We start from the raw sequence: 14,369 nt of genomic DNA on the forward strand, positions 1-14,369 counted from the left end.
GTTTAACTTACTGTTCAAAACTGTTGTTTTAATGTGTTTTAATTGGCTGATTTACTTGAATGTACAAAAGAAATTGTTTAAATTTTCTTTCTACAGAATTCTACAGACCCAAAGAGTAATTTTTATCCACTGTTAACATCCTGGACCACTATGAAGGGTAATTAAAAAAAATCATCAGCAGATAGGAATTTGTGGAAGTCAAACTGGAAACATCCATAACCTTGATGGTTTACCAAACCAAATGTCAACTGGAGCTCAACCAAAAACTAAAGTAAGTAGTTTCATTTCATAATATTCTGGGTGGAGTGTCATACCTCACTCATGCAATAAAGACAGCATCAAATTCATAAGCTATTATTTTCTTGTTTTAAATTTAGCATTGAGGTTGACCTTTTAATTCTTAATGTGATTTATAATGAGAAGCATATACACATGCTAGTTTTTCATAAAAATGAAAAATAATTTATTTACAGCTTATTTAGGTAAAAGTTTATTATGATAGTTTAGCTCTAGAAGTACTACTTTAATTTTTTTCTCCATTATTAATGAAAGTGCTTCAGTTGAAAATTTATTTCAGCTGTTTTGCAGACATTTTTTCTGTTGAGACATTCCATGTCCCACTACCTGTGGTTCCAGAAAACAAGCATCAGATTGAGGGATACATCTATAAAACATTCATATATATGTATATTTCCTCCAGGGTTATCACTGGGGCTTGGTGCCTTCACTATGAATTTACTGCTCCTGGAGGCCATTTTTTCCGTTTTGTTGTTTTTGTTGTTATTGTTGTTGGATAGGACAGAGAGAAATTAAGAGAGGAGGGGAAGACAAAGACAGACACCTGTCGACTTGCTTCATGGCTTATGAAGTGACACCCCTGCAGGTGGGGAGCCAGGGGCTTGAACCGGGATCCTGAGCCAGTCCTTGTGCTTCACTCCATGTGTACTCAACCCTACTGCCCAACCCCTAAACTACATTTTATATAATAATCATTGCTCTACAAAGCTATGTAATGCCTAGGAAAAAAATTTGTGTTTTGGTACATTTTAAAAAAGAAACATTGACCAGTCTTTCTTTTATAATTTTATAACTTTCCTCCAAATTCAATTTTTATATTTCACCTACATGAGAAACCTTGATTACCCCCCCCCATGCTGCTACACACACATAATTTTAATTTGATGGTCTGGGAGATGACTTACCTAGTAGGGTGCATATCCTATCTTGTCTGTGATCTTGGATTTGAGCACAGATACCACATAGATGCACCATAGATATCATGGAGAAATTCCATGGACAATGGGGCAGTGCTGTGGTGACTTTCTCCTTTCTATGTATCTCTTCTCTCTCCCTATAAATTAATAAAGTTCATACGAAACAAACAATACTTATTTGTTTTAATGGTGATTCTTAACTACTCTGGTTCAGGTAGTTTCAAAATTAGCTTATTTGGAATGGGAATAGGGAAACTTCATAAATTATTAGGTCTGAAATTGGAGAATATTTCAGTTTTTGACATTTGAGAACAAAATCATAACTTGAATCCTCACTCAATTCTTGTTGTCACAGGGTATGGAAAAGTAGGATATATTGTCTCAGACTTAATACAGGATATTTATGTATGTATGTATGTATGTATTATGTATGTATTATGTATGTATATATGTCCTGTGAATTTTTAAAATCTATTTTTGTCAGCATTATGTGGTATGCATAGTACTTCTAAGATGTTCGCTTGAAAAGAAGCATCATGTAAAACTGTTTGAAGAAATTTTTTTATTTTTTTATTTAAGACAGGAGACATTAACAAAACCATAGGATAGGAGGGGTACAACTCCACACAATTCCCACCACCCAATCTCCATATCCCATCTCCTCCCCAATAGCTTTCCCATTCTCTATCCCTCTGGGAATATGGACTCAGAGTCGTTATGAATTGCAGAAGGTGGAAGGTTCGGCTTCTGTAATTGCTTCTCCGCTGAACATGGACGTTGACTGGTTGGTCCATACTCCCAGTCTGCCTCTCTCTTCCCCTAGTAGGGTGGGTCTCTGGGGAAGCAGAGCTCTGTTGGTATGCTTCTAATTCTACTTCTAAAAACCTCTTCTGTTTCATTTGGTTTAATCCCCCCTGCTTAACACTGCATTCTATTTACATAATCACTGTATTCTATTTACATAACCACTGTTAACAAGTACCACCCTCCCTCCAGGGAATTGGTGGTTCAGTGGTAGAATTCTTGCCTGCTCCGCCCCCTCTCCTTGTCACACCCTGATATTCACCAGTCACTTTTCTCTCCACCCTCTCTACATCACATCCTGTTCACACCCTACTTGGAAAGTATATATAAGGACAGCATTGTTCGTTTTAGTTCTAGTTTTAGTTTAGCTTATCTTGGTTTAGATCGTGCTGCGTTCAGCATGCATAAAGAGATACTGCGTACAACCCAGCCATGAGTCCTGGGTCGTCTGTCTCCTCTCGCGAAGCTAGCCCGACAGAGCTCCAGGACACATTGGTGGGGTCTTCAGTCCAGGAAAGCCTGGCCGGCATCCTGATGGCATCTGGAACCTGGTGGCTGAAAAGAGAGTTAACATACAAAGCCAAACAAATTGTAGAGCAATCATGGTCCTAAAGGTTGTAATAGTGGAGAGGAAGTGTTCAGGGGTTACTCACTGCAAACTCTAGTGTACTTCTGCTTTCAGGTATATATTTTGCCCTAGTTTATGGATATGTGTGAACATTTTCTCTATCTCACGGAACTTGGTCTATATCTACGTTTTGGGACTTTGTTAGAAAGTGAACCACCTGGGATGGAATTAGAGAATACTATGAAAGGTATGGATAATCCTTCTAAGATGTTCACTTGTAAAGAGGCATCATGTAAAACTGTTTGAAGAAATTTTTTTTTAATACTGTTCTATTTGTGACACTTTAGTTTAATTGGATTCTGGAAGCTTCTCTTTCTCATTCCCTATTCTAGGCAATATTTTCTAAAGAGTTAGCTCAATTCTGTTTCCTCTAAGTAGATAATGAGTTAGAGACTTTGTGATAAAGTTTGCCATTGATGAAGTTTCTTCTATGATAGGAAGCAAATCTTTTCAAGTAGATTTAAGCCATCCTGATATTTATTTTTCTTATTTATTATTATCATCATTTTCTTATATTCTTGGGCTAGCCAAAAGAACAAATTTCTCCTATAAAGTACCTGTTATACAAAATTCACTGCTTTGTCCAACATGTTTGAAGAACAAGAGCTTATTTCTGAGTGTAACATAACTGCCAAGTAATGAGAGTACAGCCTTTCTCAGCTCAAGGCAAACTTTCCACAGGGCTAGTGCTGTGCAGAAGGGGATGGGGATAAAAAGGTTTTATTTATTTATTTATTTTTTATTGCCATTAGAGTTATTGCTGGACTTGGTGCCAACACTACAGATCCACTGTTCCCAGTGGCCATTTTTTCCTTTTTTTTTTCTTTCTATTTTATTGGATAGGACAGAGGTAAATTGAGAGGGGGCAGTGGAGGTAGAGAGGGTGAAAGACACCTGCAGACCTGATTTTATACTCATGAGGGGTCCTCCCTTATCAAAAGTTAGATATCCGTAAGTGTGAGGGCTTATTTCTAGGCTCTCATTTACATTCCATGGGTCATTGTGTCTATTTTTGTTCCAGTACTGGGCAGTTTTGATTACAATGGCCTTAGAATATAACTTGAGAGCTGGGAGTATGATGCCTCCAGTTCTGTTCCTTTTTCTCAAGATTGATTTGGTGATTCAAATCACTGAAGTCAGAGAAATAGAAAAAAGATAACAATGAGACTTCTGGGAGACATGGCCATGGAATAACAGCACACACACAGATTCTCCAAAATAACAAAGTTCAACAACTATCAAACTTAAGAAACCTCATCAAACTATAGCTGAGACATCTACAGAAGCATTGTAGCCTCCAGCCAGAAACTTACAGATGCTACTATAATTCTATTCTGAATTCCCTGACCATAACCTTGCCAACATGTCTCAGAACCTCACCTCTCCAGAGCCCTACTCTACTAGGGAAAGATAGAAAAGATAGAAACAGGCTGGGGTTTTGAATTGACCTGGCAATGTCCATGTCCATGTCCAGTGAAGAAATAATTACTAAAGCCAGAGCTCCTTCCTACTGAATCCAAAAAGAGTTTTGGCCCATATCCCTAAAGAGGGGGGAAAGATAGGGGAAGATGACCAGAGGGTTGAGGACCCCAATTTAATTGACACCAGAAACTTTTGTCACCAGGATTTTTTTCTTATTTATTTATTTATTTATTACCATCACTGAAAAGGAAGTGAATATGGAACACACCAGAAAAAAGTCAGGCACTGTTTCACTTTTCTGAGACAGAAGAGGAGAAAGGAAAGATTTTTGGAAGTAGTAATAAATGTAGGTGTGACTCAGAAAGAAAATGAAAGCAGAGCTATAGAAAAAATGGGCAAAAATATAGATACAGATATAAATATAGGTATAGACAGATAGATACAGATATAAAGTCAACTCACATCTGTGACCTTGGGAGAAGTATTGCAGTTTCTACTGGAGGGAGGTGGGGACACAGAATTCTGGTGGTGGGAATGATGTATAATTATACCCCTATTATCTTATAATTTTATAAATCACTAAATAAAAAAAACACAACAATGAGATGCCACTTCACTACTGTGAGAATGTCATACATGAGAAAATGTAGCAGCAACAAATGCTGGGGAGATTGTAGGGACGAAGGAACCCTCCACTGCTGCTGGGAATGTCAATTGGTCCAACCCCTGTGGAAAGCAGTCTGGAGAACTCTCAGAAGTCTAGAAGTGGACCTACCCTATGATCCAGCAATTCCTCTTCTAGGAATATATCCTAAGGACTTAAACACACTTATTCAAAAAGATGTGTATACCTATGTTCATAGGAGCATAATTTGTAATAGCCAAAACTTGGGATCAATCTAGGTATCCAACAAGAGATGAGTGGCTGATAAAGTTGTGATATATATACACAATGGAATACTACTCAGCTATTAAGAATGATGAATTTACTTTATTCACCTCATCTTGGATTAAGATTGAAGGAGTCATGTTAAATGAGATAAACCATAAAGAGAAGGGTGAATATGGGATAATCTCAATCACAGAACATGAGAAGAATAGAAAGGGGAAACACAAAGTAGAACTTGGACTCTGTTTGGTATATTGCACTGAAGTAAAGGATTTGGGGGTGGATTCTTTTGGGTTCTGGTGCATGATGGTAAAGGAGGACCTAGGCTGGGAGTGAGAGTGTTTTGCAGAAAATTGAGAAACTTTACACATCACCAGCTGTATTTGCTGTAAACCATTAATTCACCCCAAATAAATAAATATTTAGAAACAAAGAAAAGAGTATTGAGTATTTAAAAGAAAGTCAAGTTCAAACAGTCACTAGCTGAAAATCTAGGGCTATTCTAGCTTTTTTTTTGGCTTGAGCTAGCACACTGGCCATATTTCTAAAGATAATAGCTCAGGAACAGCTTTTGATTTATGTTTCCTTCCCAGACTCAACAGCAGATGGAAGTGGCAGTATATATTCATCTAGCTAGTTATCTGGATGGTGAAGAAGCTCTTGGGATATGAGCTGACATCTCCGTTGGATCTATACTCTATAACCTTCCTGTGTATTCTCAACTTCCTCCTGAGCTTTATCTCTGACTGCCTATTCTGACATATCTCACTTCATGAATCCATGAATCCCAAACTCAGACTGTGAATTCTTATACTTGAATGCTTTGTCCTGTCTTGGAGAAAGGCGCTGTTAATTAATTATTCAGGCCAGAAATTGGAGAGTTACACTGGTTTCATTTTCTTTCTTATATGTACTCATTGTCACAATGCCCTACCTGGTCTACTTTTTATTTTAATTAATTAATTAATTATGTTAATAGTATAGATTAACATAGTTCCCACTACCATAAGCCTATGGTCTCTATGCCTGCCCACCCTATATATGAGCTTAAAATCTATCCTCCCCCTCTCCTGAGTCTTTTACTTTCATGCAATATTTTCAATCCAGTTCAAGTTCTACTTTGCCATTTCCTTTTCTGTTCTTCTTTCTCAACCTCTGTTTTTGAGTGGGATCATGCCATATTTATCTTCTCTTTCTGGCTCATCTCATTTAACATAATTTCTTTAGGCTCCATTCAAGATGGGTCAAACAAGGTGGATTTATTATTCTTAATAGCTGAGTAATATTCCACTGTGTATATATACCACAGTTTTCTCAGCCACTTGTCTGTTGTTGGACCCTAAGTTGCTTCCAGGTTTTAATTATTACAAATTGTTCTGCTATGGTCTACTTTTTAAATGACATCTTAACTTATCCTTTTTTTCATCTCTATTGCCACAGCTGTAGTCAGGCATCCCTTACTTGAAATGTTTTTTTCAATTGGTCTTTGGGACCAAATACCCCTTATGTATTGCCCCCATATGCAAGTAGAATGACATTTTAGAAATTACATTCTCTCTCATCTTTGTACTATAAAAATCCTTCAATGCCTTCATATTTTCTTTTATAGAAATAAAATTCCTATGCATGTCAGACAAAAGTCACTCACAGAGGCCAGGTAGTGGTGCACCTGGTTAAGTGCACACATTACAGTGAGCAAGGATCCAGGTTCAAGACCCTGGTCCCCACCTTCAGGGGGAAAGCTTCCCAAGTGGTAAAGTAGGTCTACAGGTATCTATCTCTCTCCCTCTCTCTCCCTCCTTCCTTCTCAAGTTCTGTCTCTACCAAATAGATAAATAAATAAATAAATACATAAATAATATTCTTTAAAAGTCACTCACATGTTAGCCACATCTATTTCTCTCCTATTTCCTTCTTTGTCTCTTCCAGCTTTTTACAAAATATTAATTTATTTTAGATAGAGAGGAATTGATAGAGAAGTGGGAGCTAAGGATGGAGAGAGGGAAAGGGACACCTGCAGCTCTGATTCACTACTCATGAAGCTTCCACTTACAGGAAGATCTGGGCCTTGAACCTGAGTCCTTCTGAAGTGTGTAGGCTTACTAGATGAACCACCACCAGGTCCTTTCATCTAATGTATGTTCAGTCTTCTAGGTATACCAGATTCCTTTTTTTTTTTTTGCCTCCAGTGTTATTGCTGGGGCTTGACACCATGAATCCACTGCTCCTAGAGGGTATTCTCCCTCCCTTTTGTTGCCTTTGTTGTTTTATTGTTGTTGTGGTTATTGTTATTGATGTCATCGTTGTTGAATAGGACAGAGAGAAATGGAGAGAGGAAGGGAAGACAGAGAGGGGGAGAGAAAGATAGACACCTGCAGACCTGCTTCACCGCCTGTGAAGTGACCTCCCTGCAGGTGGGGAGCCGGGGGCTTAAACCAGGATCCTTATGATTGTCATACGCTTTGTGCTATGTGCGCTTAACCCGCTGCAACCCCCAGCATACCAGATTCTTAAGCTCTTTATCACAATCCTTTAAGATAGGATTCCCTTTCCGTCTTTTTGATATTAACTCATTTTACTAGCTTGTCAAGAATCATTATATAAGAAGAACTCTGGCATTCTAGCATTTATTAAATCAATAGTATTTATATATATTTATATATTTCCTCATTACTCTTCCCCTTTACTAGACTTGAAGCAATTTGAAATCTAGACTGTGTCACTTTCCTCAGTAACCCAAGCCACACAATAACTGAAAATAGTGGTCATTTATAAAATTCTTCAAATCATAGTGTGCTCTTGTTATTCCAGCTTGTAGTGCCTGTTTTTTGCTGTGACAAAATGGCAGGAGTTGCTACTCCAACACATTTGAACTTACATTTTGACAAAGCTTTAATGGTGGAAAGAAAGATAGAAATATACTTACATCACACAAAGTGTGAATGGGTTTCAGGTTGTCAAGAACTGAAGAACTTTGAGGGGTGAAAATTACTGATCTAAGAGAAAGTCCTAGAGAAAATTTTCCATGTACATCACACTTTTTCCACTAAGTGTGGGCAGTTATCTTTTCTGTCATCATCTTTGTTTTCAACTATTATTTTTTTATTCTTTGGCTAGTGAGTAATAAAAAAAGTATTTCTAGCAATACTTCCCTCTACAAGTTTTCTAAGGATTTCCATGGGAATTATAATAAAGAAACAATAATCAACAGAGTCCCATATAATACCCTCCTATCAGTTCTTTTAGATTAAAAGAAAAGTGTTGGCCTCAACTAAGACACAAGTATTGGATTTCAAGTAATGTTTATATTTTGGAGGCCACCTATGCTCATTGAATTAATTATCTAGAATGTAATTTGAGAAGTTAAAGAAGAGTTAAGGGATGGGGCCAGGTGGTGGCGCACTTGGTTGAGTGCACATGTTACTATGTACAAGGACCCAGCTTCAAGCCTCTGGTCCCCACCTGCAGGGGGAAAGCTTTGTGAGTGGTGAAGCAGGGCTACAGGTGTCTCTCTTTCTCTCTCTCTCTACCCCCCCTACTTAATTTCTGGCTATTTATATCCAATAAATAAAGGTAATAAAAATAATTTTTTAAAAAGAGTTAAGGGACCAGACAAGGGATGACACAGTAATCTTGCACAAGGCTTTCAGGTTAAATTTGTTTCAGGTTCAATTTGTGAATGTTTTGAATGTTTCAGGTTCGATTTGTGACAATTCAGTTTGTATCTCCCTCTCCCTCTTCTCTCTCTCCTTTTCTTGCATTCACTGGGCCTTGCGTCTGTCTTTGTCATTAAAATTAAACAAAACATATTTTAAAAGAAATAGTTGGGGTAGAGGAGGCTTGTAAGGGTTGGGATAGAACTGGGTCCAGAGCTTTGGCAAGGGATCCTGCACATTAGGTGAAAATAGAGAGCTCTTTGGAAATAAGGGAGAGGAAAGTCTTGGGTTGAGATGCCACTTGTTGCTCCTTTTGTTACTTCTAGCATGACTACCATATGGATTCCTTCTTGGTATTCACAGTGAGGGAAACCCAGAGGATTTTGGTATGGTCAGAGGGATGAAGAGAAAAAAATGTGAAACATATCTTCATGGCAGCTGCTGTGGGGGAAATAGAGTTACTTTGTCCACTAATCTCTGGTAATAATTCCCAGGGGCTTTCTACATGTGAATAGTAGTCAAGCAGATATAAAATAGAGGCTTTCTGTCTATTTCATTTTGTTTTTGAAAAGGTCAGTGTTCTAGAGAATAAGGCACTGTTCTTTATTGTGTTTCATGATTAAATCATGACCATTCTAGAATGTTGAAGTCTTTCCTTTTGTTGCCTGCAGATTTAGGAAGCATTTACTAGAGTTAATACATACAGATCCACGCCTGTGTTAAACAACATCTGTTTCAGGAATGCAGCCCAGTTGTGTGGTTGAAAATATGCAGTCACAAGCTGTATGTGGTCACTGCATTCTTTAAGTCATGTATCTACCCATGAAATCATCCCAACTACCAACCAAAGATATTTCTCCTCTGGATTATCAAAAGTATTTTAAAACCTAGTGTATCTGAGAAATTCAAGACTTTCATAGTGTTTGTGGGCTTTTCTGATTACATGCATTTCTTCTATGACTTGAATGGATAGTAGCATTCTCTACTCTGTGCACCTGTATAGTACAGAAGTCTGTGGCACAGTTAAACACCGGATGGTGACTGAATATAATTTGTTATCTATGGCATTGTCACATTTCAAGAAAATACATTTACAACTAAAGCATAATGTACATTTTATAGTTTTTTTTAATTTATTTTTTTATTTAAGAAAGGAGACATTAACAAAACCATAGAATAAGAGGGGTACAATTATAGTTATTTTTTAAAAGACATTGAAGAGGTCTATTATGAAATATCTACACAGTGTCTACACTTCATAGAAGAACCTTGTAAAGAGTTGCTATCTTTGTGTAGAGTTGCTGGGGTATAGGACTTACCAGTGTTACTAACATATCATCTCCTACAAGGAGACTGGAGAAATGACATTTTCCTTCCATTTTCAAGGTTTCTGTATTGCTATGTCTTTATGTTATAAACTTGGAACAGGGATTAAGAATAGTTTAGCCCTCAAAGACTGTTTTCTGAAGCTTTTTGAGTTGGTTTGTGTTGTGATCTTTAGTAACCTGAGCTAATCAGTATCTGTTGAGATTTAGTAACCTGAGCTAATCAGAATCTGTTGAGATGATTCTACTTGTGGGCAGGATCTGATATTAAGGGACCTGGTTCAAAAACATAATAATCCTAAAGGCTTTATACATCCAAGAAAGTCTCCATCAAGATGCATAGAGTTCAGAAGTGATTGTGAATTTCTGATCATAAATGTCAGTGTCCTAAAATGTGTGTTCTTTAGTAATTATACAACTGTGGGTAGTAAGTTTAACAGATGGGTTTATAAACTATACCAATGGCCCCTGATCTAGATTATATACTGCCTAGCCTTCTCAAACAGCTGCAACCAAAGATAAAATTTCCCTCCCCACAGGGAATACTATACATTGTTATCTCACCCTATCTCCTTTCAGCTAAAGTGAAGCTTCTTTAAAATATGCCAATTTTCACATCATTTTAGTAGAGGAAAACAGGTGTTTTCACTGTAAAGAATACTATCAATTTGCCAACTCTGAAATAAAATGTCTTGAAAGAGTTGAAGTGGATTTTTTTTCCAAATTCTATAATGTTAAGAAGTCTTGGAAAATTTAAGGAGTACCCTCATGTAAGTGTTTTAGACCTTTATTTAACTTAACTTAATTTTATTTTTTACCAGAGCACTGCTCAGTTCTGGCTTATGGCAGTAAAGGGGATTAAACCTGGGACTTTGGAGCCTCAGACATGAAAGTCTCTTTGCATAACTACTGTGCTATTTCCCCTGCCCCAGACATTTATTTTGAAGTTATATATCTGTCCTTATTGATGAGGAAGACAAGCAATGAGTAAACTGCTACACAAAGGGAGCAAAGAGACAATTTGATTCAATAAACCCACAGTAAGATGTAAATTGCTTAAAGTCCTTTAACATTCTCAGAGATATTTGCATCTGTAAAAGATTCTCCCTTAACCCATAGAAATATGTGGTAGGGAAGTAAGTCTACTAATATAACACAATGAAATATAACATCAAGCAATGCACAGGAAATTATTTCAGAAGCAAGGACAAAATATGGGAGAATAGCTCCCTAAATGATTCCTGTTTCCCACAGCCTTTTCTCCTCCTTTTTTCCCAGTCCTATTGATAGCTTAAAGTTTTAAGTATTTTGTAATGGGTCCCAGAAGTAAAATTAGGAGCTGGTGGAAGAAAGCATGGCCTGGAGAATGCAGTAGGTTGAGAAGATGCTTTTCTTAATATATTTTGGTTATTGTAAATCAAGTATAAATGCCTCAGGGGTTAAAAATGCTCTGTCACAAACATATCTGTGCATCAATTGCTTTGCGTATAAAGTATCCAAAGTGTAAAAATAATGGCGTACTACAGTAGAGAGAATAAGTTTTGTGTTTATGTCAAGCGCTTGGAAAATTTCAGCTGCGTTGCTCTCTGGGGTTGGATTGATACTGCCTGTGAACTTCTTTCAAAAATAACACAACTGGTTTCACCATCCATTTTTATTAACTCCATATTCTCACAGGAACCTTCAAGCACTCTCTTGAATATCAGGACTAAATTTGTTTCACTCCATGTGGAACTATTGTACTGGGTATAATTTCCCAGGAAGTCAGTTCTGCTTTCAAATTTTCTGTGACTATTCTGCCCTCCTGCCTACTTTGTTCTAAATCTCTTGATATAATTTAATATATAATGGGAATGAAGGATTTTTTTAATTTGTAGAATAATTTAAGCGCCAGCATATTTGTTATGAGTAGCAACAAGTACTGCCCACACACACTTTTACATACATAAATTTACTGAGACACTCTTCTTTGACTAAGATAGAAATACTCAAAATGAATTTTTAGTTCAGTGACAATGTTTTTGCTTGTCAGAAAAGTAAACAGGTCAGGAGATTTGAGCTTGAAATGGGAGCTCAAGGAATAAGGTAAAGACCCAGGATGGGAAGTTAGGTGGTAGCACAGCAGGTTAAGTGCAGGTGACACGAAACACAAGGATCGGCATAAGGATCCCGGTTCGAGCCCCTGGCTCCCCACCTGCAGGGGAGTTGCTTCACAGGCGGTGAGGCAGGTCAGGTGTCTATCTTTATCCCTCCCTCTGTCTTCCCTTCCTCTCTCCATTTCTCTCTGTCCTATCTAACAGTGACAACATCAATAACAACAACAATAATAACTACAACAACAATAAAAAAATACAAGGGCAACAAATGGGAAAATAAATAAATAATATAAAAAATTTTTTAAAAAAGACCCAGGATGAAAAGTTAGAAGCTTTAGATCACCTCTACCTGTGAGAATATAAAATGAACATCTATGTGATATTAAATTTTCTATCAGTCACTTTAAAAAAAGAGGAGAAAGTGAAATTAATTAAGTTTAATAGTATATTTCAAATAAACAAGTGTATATAAAATACTATAATTTCAACTTGTAATTATTGTACAAGAATTGTTACTATTGCTTTGGTGGAACCAGGTCCTCATGAAGGCATGATTTCACTTTTTAGGCCACTTTAAAAAAAAAAAATTCACATAGAGAAGGGGACTGCTGGATGGTGAGTCAGTACAACACCAGAAGCTTCCTTTGCTGCCCTACCATCTTCCATGCTTTGCCAGGGCTCAGAGTTACATGGCAATGCAGGCCATCCATACACACAAAAGTTATCAATGAGCTATCATCTTTCTTTCCTCTTCTTCCTTCCTTCCTTCCTTCCTTCCTTCCTTCCTTCCTTCCTTCCTTCCTTTCTTTCTTTCCCTCTCTTTTTTTATTCCAGGTGCTCAAATTCCACGTGGTCAATGGCTACATATGGCTAGTAGGCAGAGAAAAGTGATAGGTGGTATCCCAGGAAAAAAGATATGATGATGGCCAAAACTGACTATAAATAAACTATTACAAAGAAACAGAACCTAGGCCAGAAATAACATTAAGAAACAAGGAGAAGGGGCCAGGCAGTGGCGCACCTGGATAAGCACGCACATTACAGTGCACAAAGGACCCAGATTCAAGCCCCTGTTCTCCACCTGACAGGTGTAAGTTTCACAAGTGGTGAAGAAAGTCTGCAGGAGTCTCTCTGTCTCTTTCCCCCTCCCCTCTCAATGTTTCTCTGTCTCTTTCCAATAATAACTAAATTAAGAAAAACTTTTAAAAAGACAGAGAAGGCCAGAAGATGGCTTTTTTGGGAGAGCATGCATCTTGCTAATGTGAGGGTGCTACTTTTGAGCCCTGGCACCATACAGGAACACCATGGATGGTAGAACAGTTGTATGGTTTCTCTCTTCCTCTCTCAACACCAAAGTCAGACTGGGGAGGTGTCACAGAAGTAGCACACAAGACTTGCAAACATAAGGCCCAGAGTTCAATACCTTGCACTGTATATGTTAGAGTGTTGTTCTGGTTCTTTCTCCTTTTCAGGTAGATAGACAGACAGTTGTATAATGAAAAACAGGAATAATAATGAGCATGGGAAGCTGTTGAGCTGTATCATGCATGAGCACAACCCTGCATTTGCTCCCCAGCAATACATAAAAAGAAAGAAAACAACAAAAGGTAAAAGAATTGCCCAACTCTGAATAATTACTGTCAAGAAATATACTTTCTAGAAAAAAGTAGCTTAGGGTAGACTTTACTGAGTTTGGCTTCAGGTGAATGTTAAGGTGATGGTTTTTTATTATGGTTTTTTATTTTATTTTATTTTTTTATTCTGGTTTTGTTATGTAAGAAAAAACATCTCTGCTGCTGGTAAAGAGAAGAAGTAATTGACCTTGTTTTGACCCCATAAATGTACATGGAAGTCTAAACTCAAATGGTAACAGAAACATCCTGAAGCTAGTATATTTTCTAATTCCCTGATTGTAAGTGAACCTCTAGATCTCCTTTCTGCAATAAAATGATTTTTACCTGTATGAAGTGCTTTAGTATATGTGAATTTCATTTTCATGTTTGAATTATTGTTATTGGATAAAGAAGGGGCTGTAGTAGTACCAAAGTCAGAACTCCCACCTTATGCACCTCAAAAAGAATTTTGGTCCATACTCCCAGAGAGTGAAAAATTTTAAAGGAAGATGAGCAGAAGGCTCTGAGCTCCAATTCCATAGGACACACACAGAGAAGAGATAAAGATGGAAGGACATTCAGAAGTCGCAATAGGTGTAGGTGTGACTTAGAAAGTAAGGAAGACAGAAAAAAATGGACAAATATATATAAATATAGATAGATAGATAGTTACAGAAGTAATAGTAAACCCATATCTGTGACCTTGAGAGAACTACTGCAGT

The 14,369-nt window shown here is 37.3% G+C and overlaps 1 protein-coding gene and 1 long non-coding RNA gene across 3 annotated transcripts in view; one reads left to right on the forward strand and one right to left on the reverse strand.

Annotated features, from left to right (window-relative positions):
* LOC132538640 (uncharacterized) overlaps nt 1–14,369 on the reverse strand; it is a 915,711-nt gene that overhangs the window by 256,140 nt on the left and 645,202 nt on the right. The gene's annotated exons all lie outside the window — the stretch shown is intronic.
* The window catches only part of STARD13 (StAR related lipid transfer domain containing 13), a 576,918-nt gene that overhangs the window by 123,571 nt on the left and 438,978 nt on the right, over nt 1–14,369 (forward strand). For both annotated transcript variants that reach the window (XM_060191640.1, XM_060191639.1), the window contains one exon: nt 97–271. In XM_060191640.1, coding sequence (XP_060047623.1) covers nt 242–271 — 30 coding nt within the window. In that variant the 5' untranslated portion in view covers nt 97–241. The remainder of the gene's footprint in view (nt 1–96; nt 272–14,369) is intronic.

The sequence above is a fragment of the Erinaceus europaeus genome, chromosome 5 (assembly GCF_950295315.1).
Source record: "Erinaceus europaeus chromosome 5, mEriEur2.1, whole genome shotgun sequence".
Lineage (NCBI taxonomy): Eukaryota > Metazoa > Chordata > Mammalia > Eulipotyphla > Erinaceidae > Erinaceus > Erinaceus europaeus.